General features: G+C 42.0%; 1 protein-coding gene across 2 annotated transcripts in view; it reads right to left on the reverse strand.

The window, feature by feature from the left end:
- Positions 1–15,974, reverse strand: part of bms1 (BMS1 ribosome biogenesis factor) — a 76,180-nt gene that overhangs the window by 29,312 nt on the left and 30,894 nt on the right. For both annotated transcript variants that reach the window (XM_030098526.1, XM_030098524.1), the window contains exons 11-14: positions 15,702–15,803; positions 15,337–15,497; positions 8,170–8,251; positions 8,010–8,080 (exon numbers count right to left, since the gene is read on the reverse strand). In XM_030098526.1, coding sequence (XP_029954386.1) covers positions 8,010–8,080; positions 8,170–8,251; positions 15,337–15,497; positions 15,702–15,803 — 416 coding nt within the window. The remainder of the gene's footprint in view (positions 1–8,009; positions 8,081–8,169; positions 8,252–15,336; positions 15,498–15,701; positions 15,804–15,974) is intronic.

Consider the following 15,974-nt stretch of genomic DNA (forward strand, 5'->3'; position numbering starts at 1 on the left):
CGATAGGACGTTTTACAAACTTCTGAGTGTCAAGATTTCAGAAATAATGCAGTTGTTGTTGTTCATTTGATACAAATCAGTTAAGAAACATAAATTACAGCAATCCAGCAATGTGCAAATTGTATGTGCAGACATTTATATTAAGTTTGCAGAAAAGATAATTTATTTTCCACATATTTCATCACATTTGCACGTTAGAGTCTTTTGTGGTCATTTGATGGGCAATAAAGCAGAGTTCTGTTCATATATTTTACTAAATTAAACAAACAACTGAGTTTATTAAGTTGTAGTGATGCTCTTCATCTGTTTTAAGTCTTGTTAAGCTATCCAAGTCATGCTAATGTAGAGTCCATAGCCCATTTTACCTCGACATCTTTAACTGATCACCATTTTACTACCAAATAAGATTACTGGATGAATTTTTTTGCATCTGATTGCTCGAAAACTGTAGTATAGTGAAAATAAAAATTGGCACAGTTTGTTGAGGCTGAATTTTTTAGTCTGCTGTCCACCTGGAGTCAATGTTGATTGTGACCAGGCCGACTGCAATGCAACCTCTACCAAATGCTTCAAACATAAATGACGATCTACCTAATACTTTCAACAATTATTTTGCCTCTGTTGGAGGGAGACTTTCCAAACAAATTAGTCCACCAGGGGGCATCACCTACAAACATTTTATGCAAAACAGTTTTCCCAACTCACTATTCCTCAAACCTACTTGTAAGGCTGAAGTAACAAATATAATTAACAAAATGAAATGTACGTACACGTCAGGTGCCGATGGCATATGCAGTAAGATCATTAAAGCTATTGTAAATCATATAGCAGAGCCGCTTCCGCACATAATCAATTTGTCCTTGCAGCAAGGTATTGTCCCTAACAAAATTAAAGTAGTAAAAATAATACCTATATATAAATCCGGGGACAAAAATAATGTAGAAAACTATAGGCCTATTTCAATCCTGCCTACCTTGTCCAAAGTTTTTGAAAGAGTGATGTATTCAAGATTAACAGATTACTTAGATAAAAATGATATTGCAGTGCCATCACAATATGGCTTTCGTAAGAACAGGGACACGTGTATGGCCATTCTGGACTGAACTGAGAAAATACATGAGGCTTTTGAAAGAGGTGAAAACAGGGTCGGAGTCTTCCTCCACCTTTCTAAGGCTTTTGACACCATCAGTTTTTCTATCTTACTTGACAAGTTGCATCATTATGGTGTCAGGGGCACTGCCCTCCAGTGGGTCCAGAGTTATGTCTATGGAAGAGTGCAGTATGTGAACATCAATGGTTTAAACTCCGAAATGGAAAGTATAGACACTGAGGTACCACAGGGATCTATTCTTGGTCCACTCTTGTTTATTTTATACATAAATGATTTTGTGTACTCCTCAAGATTACAGAAAATACTCTTTGCTGATGATACTGACTTATTTTGTTCACATAAACTAAATGATCATCTTGAAATTTTTCTTAACCAACTAGCTAATGTAAATACTTGGTTTAGGTGCAATCAGTTGTCCCTAAACATAAATAAATCATACTATATTGTTTTTTGTTCAAACAGAAATAAAAACATTGGACTTATAAATACAAATATTGACGGCACACCAATAAAAAGAGTGGATTCCACTAAATTTCTTGGAGTACATCTTGATCAATATTTAAATTTTGCAAAACATATCAATGAAATAAGCAAAAAAATATCCAAAATCGTAGGACTATTTTACAAAGTCAGGAAATTTCTTCCTTTCGAAGCACTGTTGACTCTGTACAGGTCACTATTGGAGCCTCATTTAAATTATTGCAATGTTGTCTGGAATAATACATATCCAACACATACTACAAAACTACTCATATTGCAAAAGAAAGCAGTGAGAGCCATTTCTTGGGCTTCTTATAATGCTCCCAGTGACCCACTCTTCCATAGATATAGACTATTAAGACTCCCTGAAATTAATCTCTATCATAATGCTTCTTTAATTTATAAAGTTATCTACAGGTTGAACAATAGACTGATTGAGCTCCTTTCATTATCCCTACCCTCTCATCAACATGACACCAGACAAAAGTTCATTTATAGAGGGAAAAATAGAACATTATAAATCACTCGCTTTGGTGTATATTATAGAGGGCCTCGGATATGGAATGAGTTGGAAAGTGATCTAAAAAAACTCTGCCAATTTATCTATATTTAAAAGAAAGTTAAAACAAAGGCTTCTGGAGAACTATGCTGGATGAGACACTAATGAGTGGGTAAAATTGATTAATAATAACTATTGTTTCTTGTTTACAGATTATTATGGGATGGACTTACACTTGCCTCGGACCAACTACAGTACATAATATGACCTCAACCACTCACTCTGTCATTGTGTGCACTGTGATGTTTTATTTTATTTCTGACATTACCTAGAGTTTGCAATCAGACTGTACACAGTGCAATTACTTGGTGGTGGGTTGGACCCCTGTTGAAAAGCTCCAAGCTTTCTTGGGTGTCCATTTTCACAATATGCAATGCAGTTTTTGTAAGTTACAGTTTTGTAATGATTATAAAATTGTGAAATAAATGCACAAACAAACAAAGAAACAAACAAACAAACAAGCTTTCAAATGAGACCCCAACCATGCATGTACTCCAAACAGTTCAGGAACAGCATTCAGTTTACTTTGGGTACGTCTTTAGTTGAACTTTTAGGCAAAAATGGCCCCGAGCTTAAAGGGTTAATGTTCTGGCTGCATTAAGTGACTGATAATTAAAATTAATAATCAAACTATTTTATTTTTTCTGAAAACTGACTGATTGAATTCAAATGGAAAAAAAAATAACATTCAATTTTCAAAACATGCTCCAGCAAAAAGGTATCAAAACTTAATTTGAAATTTCACTGAACACACTTTACATTACTCCCTTGCATAGAACCATACAGTAACTTTCTATGGAAGAATTGGTCATTTAATAGTGCAACTATTGCTTTTTCTTTCACACCACTAGCTTGTCGGTAGCAGATGTGCATGTTACCACAGGTAAGGTGGTGGCTGGTACCACACCACAACTTAGGCATCATTAAAAAAACTATTAGATCAATGCTAACCCATCATCACGTTCATTTTACCGGCGCACGCACACACAGTCAATTGCTTGACAAAAAAAATTTGGCCTAGGAATTCAAGTTTATTTTGTAGCCAAAATTACACTCTGCTAGCCAAAATCTCAGCATTTTTGAATTTCCTTTACATTTAGAGGGATTCGATTTACTTGTATCATAACAGGTGCTTGTATTCTTGCTGTTCTGTGTCAAATACTGAAGAGTAGGCCGTGCCATCTAAAGCACCTCACCAATCAATTAAATTACGATTCAGGGAGATACAGTTAGATTATTGAATGATTATGCTTTTTGATGCATCTTTTTACCCCTCACTTTGTGGCAATTTCATGCATTTCAACAAGGTACAGTTATTTCTCTGTATACATAAACCAAAATAATCAAACAAATGTTCTCTAGCCCTGTTCCTGAAGAACCCCTGTCCAGTATGTTCTAGTTCTCTCCCTGCTTCAACACACCATGCACAGTGCAAAGTCCAGTAATGATCCTGTGAGTGAAGCAGGCTTCTAAGTTCTGCTGCTTTGGACTCAGCATCACTTGAAGAGGCTGATCTAAATGCTTCCACCTCGACACCCCCACTTGAGGAAAACAGAAGAGATGGGGGAGGAAGGAAAGACGGTGCAATATTGCCCCGATTTAACAGCCAAGGTGGAGAATGGGATTTGCTAAATAAACTGTTAAAAAAAAAAAAAAAAAGAGTGACACATTTAATTCACATACTGTGCTATTATTACACCGCACAGGGAATTTCTGAACCACGACAGGCCTGGCACACTGCTACCCATGAATATACACTTTTTCTACTGACAAAGCATGATATGAATTTATGATTTATTTGCAATTTTCTTCACAGATCCCCAAGCTATGGCTCACAGACTCCTGAGGGGAGCCCAGTCTGAGAGCTGCTGCTGGAAACATGCTGTTACTGTGCAAATCTACAGGGTGTGCAGATTTTGTAAGGCAAATGAGTATTTTGACCACATCATCCTCTTTATGCATGTTGTCCTACTCCAAGGGGTATAGGCTTGAAAGCCTACTACCAATTAAGCACATCAGGTGATGTGCATCTCTAATGAGAAGGGGTGTGGTCTAATGGCATCAACACCCTATAGGTTAGCATAATTATTAGGCAACTTCCTCTCCTTTGACAAAATGGATTAGAAGAGAGATTTGACAGACTCTGAATCGTCAAAAATATTGAGTTGTCTTGCAGAGGGATGCAGCACTCTTAAAATTGCCAAGCTTGTGAGGCGAGATCATCGAACAATCAAGCGTTTCAGTGAGTCAGTCCTGACAGTTTTCTATAAATGCTTCATTAAATCTGTCATCACCTTCAATATATCAGCCTGGTTTGGTTCACTGTCCAATATCCGCCACAGCCTACTCAACAAAATCGTAACATTGAGCAGTAAAAGAATTGGACTGGAGCAGGATTCACTCACCAACATTTACAACAGAAGGGTTAAACTAAAAGGCACACATATAGCCTCTGATACTACGCACACCCTGCAGTCACTACAACCTGCTGCCCTCAGGCAAGAGACAGACCTGCCAACCTTGGTGAAATTTTTTGAATACCACTTGCCGGAACAGTTGTGGACCGGGGGTGGGGGTGGGGGTGGGGGCTGTCAGTTTTAAGTTCTCATGTGGTTCTTTAATTTGTTTATTGGGAAAGATTTAAGATGTTTTTCTGATACACATTACATTGCGGCTGACCGTGCACGTTGTCCCCAGAAAAGAGCTTCAAAATGCTGCTACATGTCCTTTAACTAAGCATTTTTTGCTGTGTGTGTGCGCATGCGTGAGCGTGTGTTCCATTACTAAAACCTTTATAAAGCCGTGAATACGGTGTTTCAAATTAACTGGTGTCCTTGTTACCTGGTGACCGACTTCCTTTAGCATTTCCTGCTGCTGCTGCTAGTAGCCGCAGATGTTGAAATCAGACTCATTAAAGGTCTGACACGACTTTTTGTCTGGTTTTTAATATCTATCAGCAACAAGGGACGTGAAAGAAACCCAGTCGCCAGTTAAAAGGGACTCAGTTATTCCAAAACACCGGCTCCGCTCCGGTTTCGCGACACTCCTCCTCCGCTAGTTAGCTGCTGCGTTCAGGTGACTGGAACTGCTGCGGAAAAGTGAAACTCGGTCGTTAACACGAAAGCAGCGGAGACAGCTGGACTCAGGAGACACTCAGGAGACACGTGAAGGAAGCGAGGATAATTTGCACAAAGGAACGACTCTCAGACAGCTGTGAACCGGCTCTCGTCGTTCACTTGAAAGAGCCGTTCGAACGACTCGTTCATTGAACGTCGCAGCACTACGAGGGTAGCACATGTGTTTCCTCCCGGTTCCATAGCTGCGGCGCACCAGCCTAATTTACCGGTATTTTTTTTCAGCGTGACAAATACAATGTGTGCCGTGAATGTGTGACAACACACCGAAATGCGTGACACTTCAGAGCCCTGCTGCTGCATCGTGTTGTCAGACATGAGAACGTCCACGGTCCACATTTATAACAGCGCTCACAGACGTCTGCAGCTTTTTGCGTAGTTTAATGAGGCGGAGCGTACCAGCGTATTTTGATGTCAAATTGCGTACCTGCTACGCAAAATGCGTACAGGTTGGCAGGTCTGCAAGAGATACAGATCGCTGACATTCAGGACTAAGAGAGCCATGTCCAGTTTCATACCCTCATCCATCCGGCTCATGAATGCCTGACCTGTGTCTGTATTTTGCACTCTAATTTTGCACTTTGCATTTCTGGAATAGGCTCATGAAAGCCTATTCGATATATGTTTGCACGAGTTTATCATTAGAGTTTGTTTTTATCTATTTATATACCTTCTGTATTTTAATCAACTTTTTAAAATCACTTTTTATTCACCCATTCATTTTAATTAATTGTCCTCTATCAACACTTATTCATTTACTTATCCAATCATTGACTATGACATTTTCTATTGTGCTGGCACATCAACTGATGGTCGATTGTTGGGTATTTGTGTGCATGGGGGCTGTTTTGAATGCATGTTGTATTGTACACGCGCTGATGCTCTGCACAAATGAAGTTCATAACGGATAAATAAAGTTCTTTGAAGTTTCATTCATAATAGTCAACAGGGTTGCAAGAAGCATGTTAAAAAAACAAGGCGCAAAATAACTGCCCATGAAAATCAAGCATGAATCTCCCAAGATGCCACTTGCCACCAGCTTTTGCCATATTTCAGAGCTGCAACATCACTGGAGCGCCAAAAAAGTACAAGGTGTGCAACACTGAGGGACATTGCCGAGGTAAGGACGGCTGAAAAACCCACTACCACTGAACAAGACAGACAAGATAAAACATCAAGACTAGGCCAAGAAATATCATAAGACTGATTTATGTAAGATTTTACGGACTGATGAAATAAGAGCGAGTCCTGATGGCCAGATGGATGGGCCGGGTTGAGAACTCCACTCCGACACCAGCAAGGTGGAGGTGGGGTACTGGTCTGGGCTGGTATCACTAACAGACCTGCCAACCTTGGAGAAATTTTTGGAGTCCCACTTGCAGGGCTCTCAATACCAATTCTGAGTTGTTATATTTGCTTCCCTGGTGAAAATAAGTAAAATGGGTATATATTTATTTTTTAAGATGCCTAATAATTACGCACAGTAATAGTCACCTGCACAGACAGATAGCCTCCTGAGATACTGAAACTAAAAAAGCCCCACTCCAACTTCCAAAAATATTCAGCTTTGATATTTATGAGTCTTTTGTGTTCATTGACAACATACCAGACAACATATCCAAAAGTAACCGGAATTTGGTCAGAAAATAATGAGTTTCGACTTCTGGCCGTCAGATGTGCTGCAGGTAAGCCTCGTGCATATCTGTGAAAGGTCCGAGCTCCCAGAGTGACACTGACGTCTGTCACGCGCTATTTGTAGTAACAGAGTGCAGCTGCGCTTTGCGATTTTTCCAAAATGGCGATATTGCTGGAGCAGCGCGCGAACATTAAATTCTGCTTTTTGCTGGGAAAAAAACAGCAGCAGAAACACTCAGCTTGTTGCAGCAAGCCTACAAGGATGCTGCTCTGGGGAAGACTCAGGTCCATGAGTGGTCCGGGGGTCTGAGAAGGGCCAGATGTCGGCGCGTCAGGTCCGCTCAGCCGTGAAAACAACGCTGAGCTGCTTCTTGGCTGTCCAGGGTCTCGTCCACAGCGAGTCTGTCCCTCCAGGTCAGACTGTAAACCAGGACTACTACAGGAAGTCCTCAGACGCTCCGTGAGGATGTGAGGAGGAAGCAGAGCGTCGTGGCGGAGTGGAGCCGGTTGATCCACCACCACAGAGCGCCAGCGGACACGGCGCTGCGCCTCACGCAGTTTCTGGAGAAGAATGAGATGAATCTCCTCTCCCATCCGCCTGATTCTCCAGATGAAGCCTCCAGTGACTTTTTCTTGTTCCCCAAGTTGAAGAAGCAGCTGAAGGGACAGCGGTTTGCAGATGTGGAGGAGGTGACAGAAAAATCGCAGCCGGCCCTGAATGGCACAATTACGCACGGGTCTGATGACGCATTGGTGAAGTGGGAGACACGGCTGGAGCGCTGCATTAATGCAGATGGAGATTATTTTGAAGGCGACGGTGATGTTTTATTTTGAAATGTCAGAAATAAAAAGTTACAACCAAATTCTGGTTTCTTTTGGGTCCACCCTTGTAGTTGTTGTTCAATTCTTTCTGTGCACCTCCTGGGGGAAAAGCAACTTCACAGCACCATTTCTTGCTCAAAGACCGGTGAGCTTCACCTCATAGTCAGCTTCCGGTCACGCCACATGAAATTTCTGTAAAATGTATTGGGAATCACCGGAGTGCACCAACACAGGCGTTCCTGCAAAACAGATGGTGGTTGTGGCTCACCTCAGCCTGGTCCTGTTGTTGTTTGTGGACTTCTCCCGTTTCTAAATCCTCAAAATCACCATACAGCTCATCTGGAACAAAAAATATCACAGATTTTCATTAACAATGCAAAGTTGAAAAACTCTACTCAAGGCATGTGAATGAGGAACCAGATGCTCACCATCTTCCTTCAGCTGAGTGGCGGCGTCCTGGTCCTCCTCCCACTTCCCAGTCACAAAACAGTCTCTGATAGAATTTAACATCTGGAAAATATATATATATATATTTTCTCTTAAGTTATTTGTCAACTGGGAAGCTGATCAGCAACATCAGAGTGTTCTCTGGATTAGCTTGAGTGTTTTCTGACCTACGCTGGCCCCACCAGAAAAGATGTTGCACCAAATGAACACATTGGCCCTCATTTATCAAACCAACATTCGCCAGCATACGGCCGACAGGATCGGCATCCATCAATATGATGGTGATGGTACGGAAAGATGAAATCTCACGACAGGATGGTGGAGTCAGTTTGACTCAGTGTCGATTTGAGGTGCAGCACATGAAAAAGTGGCAGAGCGTGAAAATAATTAAAGCAAACCTCAAGATCCCAGATACAAGCAGCTGAAATGATCTTCCACCGTCGGGTGGCTGAGCCCCTTAGAGACAGGTCAAGGTCAAAGTTTATTTCTATAGCGCATTTAAAATACAGTAAACACTAGGGCTGAACGATATGGGCAAAATTTCATGTCTCGATATCCATGCCAGATATCTCGATATCGATACGATATATTACAATGAATTCAGTGAAAGTTAAGCATTTTTCAGAAAAATAAAAACATCATAATACAGGGCATGAAATTCGTCAAAATTTTAACAGGCCCTCCAAGTTTTTTCAGCAGGTCCTCAGAAAATTTTAACAGTTCCTCACAAGTTTTAACAGGTCCTTAATTTTCAATTTCGTAAAATGCTGATCAAAAAGAGGATCCAACAATAATTTTTAAATTAAACTGTTGTATTTTGTTGTGCTTGTTTAGTTCTGTTTATATCTATTTGCTGCTCTGTGTCTGGGATGGTATGTCTTCTTATGCTATATGGCCCGCCCTAAGTTGCAGATTTATAAAATAATTTTTATTAATTTTGCTGCAGGTATGCATGTTGCTAATTGCTGATTGAAGCATCCCAGCTTTGACAAGTTCCTTTGGTGGTGGTGGCACATTAACCCTAGAATCCAAACCAGCACAAATCACATTTCATATAATGTAGTTGCTCCCAATTGAAACAAAGTATTTTAGCTAAGATCCTGCTGATGGCTGTGAATGTTAGTGTAGATTCTGATTCTATTCAGTTCTTAATCTGACCAGGTTTTGTCTGTGTATCAGACCCTAGAGGACCTCTCTCACTGATGTTCATTGATGTTCTGTATTTGCGGCCATGCCTGCAGCTGTGACTGCCTCATTCAGGGGTGGAGAACTGTAGTATCGCAGTAAATCATTAACTGTTTAGGCAGATTTGCATATTTACAGTTACTACTGTTTACACCCATTGCTGCCATCGTGTTCTGAAGTATTAGTAGTTTGGAGTTCACAGCAGCGCCTGAACCAAGCAGTACCTCCTTCAATCCAGCAGAGGGCGCATTGTGATTGTTAGATGCAGAGTGCAGCAAAGCACAGAGAAGAAAAATGTAAAAATGGAATCCCAGAGTTACGAGGCGTGTTGGTTATGACTGATTCATTAAAAGAGAAGCGACGCAATTTCATGATAAAAAAAAAAAGCCAACAGGCGGTAAGGACCTGCTTATATGGCGCCTAAACCGGCGGAGATTCGATCTCAATTGGTCCCCACCGGCATTTTATAGGGAATTTCGCGCCCTGATAATACAAAAGGATGTAAAAAAAAAAAACAAAACAAAAAAGCTGTTGTTTTCATGAGAACTCACTGCCACTACCACCAAATTCGTTTGTGCAGATTCTGCAACCGCCCTCTCTTCAGCTCTCATGTTGTTGTTTTGCTTTCTCCGCCACGTGTAGCACATGCCAGTGTGCGTCTCCGTCTCCCTCCTGCCCCTCCCTCTGATGTTTCTCATTGGCTGCCATCATCTGTCAACCAGTAAAGGAGGTTTGTGGTTGGCTGGCCTGACCTGTGCATGGGAGAGCTGACATGCAGGACAAGCAGGGGAAATCTTGATATCGTCGATTTTGACAAACTAATGTCCTGAATGTTCATATCCCGATATCGATATGATAACGATATATCGTTCAGCCCTAGTAAACACTGCCCAAAGTGCTGCACATGTTAATAACACCATAAAAACAATAGAAAAACACAAAAATTTAAAAACAATAACATGCAAAAATGTCCAGCTCAGCTTGTGTTGAACGCCAGTGCAAATAAATGTGTTTTTAGCAATGACTTAAAACACTCGATGGATGAAGCAGAACGAATGTTCAGAGGGAGCTCATTCCAAAGTTTAGGTCCAGCGACCGCAAACGCCCTGTCACCTCTGGTTTTCAGTCTCCAACGGGGACAGGTTAAAAGCAGCTGGTCACATGACCGCAGGGCTCAGGAGCGTACAAACACAACATTTCTGACAAATATTCAGGGGCCAGACCATTCAAAGATTAAAATACAAGCAATAAAATTTTGAACCGAATTCTAAAAGACACAGGGAGCCAATGAAGTGACTGCAGCGCAGGAGTAACATCGACCTTCCAGAAAAACACGATTATGCGATCGCATGAATTCATGCATAAATCACCCTTTTGCCGCTGATTATGCAGGGGCCACATATTTTCCAAAAGGGCGCATAATTCCCGCAATAATCTCACATTTACCTCGAAAAAAAGAGAAATGGTCTCACTTGAAGTGCTGTGACGTTCAATGAACGAGTCGTTCGTTTGAACGCGTTCTTTTAAGTGAATGATGAGAGCCGGATCACAGCTGTCTGAGAGCCGTTCCTTTGTGCAAATAGTCCACGCTTCCCTCACGTGTCTCCTGAGTGTCTCCTGAGTGTCTCCTGAGTGTCTCCTGAGTGTCTCCTGAGTGTCTCCTGAGTGTCTCCCTGAGTCCAGCTGTCTCCGCTGCCTTCATGTGAACGACGGGGTTTCAGTTTTCCGCAGCAGCTCCAGTCACCTGAACGCAGCAGCTAACTAGCGGAGGAGGATTGTCCAGAAACCGGAGAGCAGCCGGTGTTTTGGAAGAACTGGTTTCCCTATTAACTGGTGACTGGGTTTCTTTCACGTCCCTTGTTGCTGATAGATGTTAAAAACCAGACAAAAAGCCGTTCAGACCTTTAATGAGTCTGATTTCAACATCTGCTGCTACGAGCAGCAGCAGGAAGTGCTAAAGGAAGTCAGTCACCAGGTAACAAGGAAACCAGACGGCTTTCTCACAGGTTTTAGCAATTAGACAGACAGACAGACAGACAGAGACAGACAGAGACAGACAGAGACAGACAGAGACAGACAGAGACAGACAGAGACAGACAGACAGACTCCATTGATGAGCATTGGTGAGTAACAATTTAAGATAACTATCGAACTAATATAAAATGAATGTGATTTAGTGGTGTGTGTGTGTGTGCGTGTGCGTCTGTGCGCGCGTGCAAGAAAGAGAGTGGGTAATCTACATATCTGGCATCCTTTCGCATATTTCACAGCATACTTCACAACTGTCTGCGATTTTACCGCATAAAACCCCGCATAATCATTTGCATAATCAAGCATTTTACCTTGCATAATCTGGGATTTAGATACGCATAATCAAGAATTTTTGCTCGCGTTTTTCTGGAGGGTCTAGTAACATGATCGAAACGCCTTCTCCCTGTGTACCCATTCTATACTTGCTGTAGGCCACGAATGGATGAAGCATCCAGACCATAATACAGGGAATTGCAATAATCCAGACGTGCCGTAAGGAATTTACGAATTAGTTTTTCCAACTGGTCGGAGGGCAAGTAAGATTTCACTTTGGCGATCAGCAGCTGAAAGAAGCTCGCTTTCACCACAGCACTGATTTGCTTGTCTAGTTTAAAAGAACTATCGATGATGAAGCCGAGGTTCTTTACACAAGAACTGTGAGGAACTCCGAGGTCAAAGGCAGAAACAGGTTCACCAAACAGAATTACTTCAGTTTTGTTCTCATTTAGGTTCAGAAAATTTAATTTCAGCCAATCTTTCACTTCGGTCAGACAATTTTGAAGAGACCAGAATGATGTGAGTGGCATGTAGTTCTGTATATCATCAGCGAAGCAATGAAAGGAGATTTGATGTTTTCAAAAAAATTGAGCCAAGTGGCAACAAATATAAAGAAAACAAAATCGGACCCAGTTTAGAGCCCTGGGGAACTCCACGCGTAAGCCTAGCTTTGGCTGATGAAAAAGGGCCGACGTTCACAGGAAACTGTCTCCCAGTAAGATATGACCTGAACCATTCTGAAGCAGTGCCTTTTATTCCAACACGATTCCAGCCACGATAATAAAATCTCATGGTCCACGGTATCAAAGACTGCAGTGAGATCTAAAAGCACCAGGACAGCTGGCTGACCAGAGTCCGTTGTTAAAAGCAGATCATTAAAAATTTTTATCAATGCCGTTTCTGTGCTGTGGCATGATTTAAACCCAGATTGAAATTTTTCTGCAATTTAGTTTGAATTCAAGTGACACTGCAGCTGAGAAAGTACAACTTTTTCTAAAACCTTTGACAAAAAGGGGCAACTTCGAGATTGGCCTATAGTTAGACAACACTGAAGGATCCAAGCCGTGCTTTTTTAGGAGGGGCTGAACAACAGCATGTTTAAAAACGTCAGGAACACAGCCTGAGCTCAGTGAAGTATTTATCAGCTTCAGGATGAAAGGCCCGATTGCATCAAAGACAGATTTTAAAAATTTTGGGGGGAGACTGTCAAGTGGATAGTCAGATGGTTTTAGGCTTTAGACCACTTGAGTGAGTTCTGACAAAGACACAGGCTCAAAATGACTGAGCGCAGTATGAGTACAGACCGTGAAAGCGGGGCCTCACGATCTTTCTGACTTTTTTAGTTTTAAGCAGGAGGAGTCAGAAAAGTTACCACAGGGAGAACTGGCTCGTGGCGGCCAAGCGTTCATAGCAACGTCGCTTTTTGATCCTTGGATGTCGGCTCTTCCTGTCATTGTGAAGCAGAATTCACCAAGCGTTGGGTTGGTGACCCACCAATAGGGAACGTGAGCTGGGTTAGACCGTTGTGAAACAGGTTAGTTTTACCCTGCTGATGATGTGTTGTTGCAATAGGGTGAGGAGCTCAGTCACCAGGGAGGAGCTCGGAGTAGAGCCACTACTCCTCCACATCCAGAGGAGCAGCTGAGGAGGCTCAGCACCTCTTTAGAACGCCTCCTGGACGCCTCCCTGGGGTCCTACCAGGAGGAGACCCCGGGGAAGACCAGGACATGTTGGAGAGACTATGTCTCACGGCTGGCCTGGGAACGCCTTGGGATCCTCCCAGAGGAGCTGGAGGAGCTGGAGGAAGAGTCTGGGGACAGGGAAGTCTGGGCATCTCTGCTTAGACTGCTGATTCCGTGACCCGGTCCCAGACAAGCAGTGGAAGATGGATAGATGGATGTATGGATGGATGGAGGGATGGATGGATGATCTGTTCAGACCTCAGTCGGTGTCTGTTTGTCCACAGCGATGCTGTTCACTACCGCTGGGCTCTTCCTCCACGCAGTGTTTTTCTATTCTCCTTTAATTCCAGTTTTTATTCTTCCACAGAGCTCCTCCTGATTCACCTCCACCTCAGACCTGAGAGGATCCATTCCCAGCTCGGAAAAGGGTTTTTTTTTTTTTTTTTATTGGCTCCTTTCAGTGTTTGACCTCAGTGGGCGGGGCTTCAGAACCATGAATGTTTCAAGGCATAACATATTAATGACGATTGAATTCAGTGGCTGTATTTATCAACACAGGATCATTGGAATGCTGACATCAGTGAGGTACAAAATTTTGGTGAATCTCCCATGGACCCCAGTGTACAATGAGCTCACCACTCAAATCTGCACCCGTTTCAAAGAAAGACGGATAAATGAGGGCCAGTGTGAGGAGTCTGCTCTGGGAGTTGTGTTTTAGTCATCTTTCAAATTAAAGTGCTGCACAAAAGAATGACAAAATCAAAACAGAAGTAAATTGAAAAGAAGTAAACTAGAGGTATTCTGAAGCTTGTTTGATGTGTTTGAGGTTAGCACAGATACATTAGGTCAATGTAGCAGCCAGGGGGTGGGGGGGATTGTGAGGGCTCAGCTGCTGGCAGAGGTCTGGACGCTCCAGTATTTTCCTAGTTTTATTTGCTGTTGCGTTGTAGTTTCTTGATCTGGGTGTGGATTGTCCATCACATTCTGTGGAGGGCATAACTGAACCTGAAGAGTGCTCGTTAAAGCCAGTGAAATAACAATGGACTCATAAATACAACAGACTTGAAAGTGGAAACAAAGCCTCAATAAAAAGTTAAGAACTAAAACAATAAAATGGCTGTTAAAAGTAATATTTAAAAAGTATCAGAAAAGGAGTATCAAGTAATAAAACAACTCCAAACATTTGTCCTATAAGTTTATGTTTCAATGTTTCAAATGGAAAAACTGAAATGTGACTCCTGCCTTCTTTCTTTTGGTTATAATTCAATGCTGAATTCAAAAGGGCTTCACTTGGGATTCTAACTTGGAAAGGTGGTCTTTATAAGCATCAATGCAAAAACCACACAGATAGTGGGGTTTTTTTTCCCTTAATCATTAAAAAAAAAATAAACCAACATGTTTTTTGTGTTAGTGGTTATTTAAATGATTCATACAAGTATAGTTTTAATTTTCACAGTGAACTGATAGAAGCAAGCCGAGCTTAAAGCAGAACTATGCAACTGTTTTTACCTCAATAAATGATTTTCAGAATCCCTGTGGCGGTAAACAAAGACTTGTCACGGTGATTGGCCGGTCCCTCCCCTCCCCCCGGGGTCTGTGTCCTAAAAACAGCGCTTGCAACTTTCAGAGGAGCGACCCGACTACATCTGGTGAGAACAAACCTGCTTTACGGCACTCATACGGGAGTACAAGTATAAAAGCACGTAAAACAAACATGAAACCCTCGCCAGCGTTAGCAACGCCACCCAGAGGTGCTCACAGATGGCAGAACCAAAAAGACAGAAAGAACCTTTGTCTGACGAGCGGAAAAAAGGAAACGGGAGTGGGACGCTATCTGCACGCGGGGGCGGGGGCAGAGAACGTTTACGACAGTGAGCTTACACAGGCGACCAGTAGGGGGAGCGCGACAGCAGAAGTTGCATAGTTCTGCTCTAAGTAATGATTTTAATTAAAAAATAAATCAATAAAGGGTACCTCCTGGAGATCCCAGGTGTAGAAGGAATCAGGCAGGAAGCGGGAGCAATCCACAGCGTTAGCTCCAAACCTCCGGTTCTTCTGAGGGCGGCTGATACGAAACAGCCCACCCAGCTCCTCCATCGGTTCCTCTTCATCTGCTGAACCTGTCATGTCTAATCCTTTAAAATATTTATTCATTTAGTGTATGTGTTAACTGAACATTTGTGAACTGAACAGTTAACATTTCTTTCATTTTAGTTTGTCATTAAAAAAATCTAAGTGATTGCACATCAGTTTTTTTTTTGTTTTTAATGTTATATATCTACGGTTCAGAAATATCGCAAAGATTAAAACCTGTTAGGCTGGTGCAGAATGATGGATACCTGAACCATAGACGAGCTTTCTCAGATTTGGTGCCTCTTCTTGTTGCTGTAGAAATGCTTGTGATGCCTTCAGTTGTAGATTCTCCTTCCATCTGAGAGCTCCTGTCGACACAAACAGGTTCAGATCAAAGCACACCACATTATAATGAGGCATGCACCAGAATCAGCTCTGCTACCGCACCATACAAGATGCTTGTATAATACAGCCAGTTTCATGTAACCTCATCTATCACCAGCCCAAGAGTAGTGCAGTTTAGAGATTCTTCATGTCTT

The sequence above is a fragment of the Salarias fasciatus genome, chromosome 8, assembly GCF_902148845.1.
Source record: "Salarias fasciatus chromosome 8, fSalaFa1.1, whole genome shotgun sequence".
Lineage (NCBI taxonomy): Eukaryota > Metazoa > Chordata > Actinopteri > Blenniiformes > Blenniidae > Salarias > Salarias fasciatus.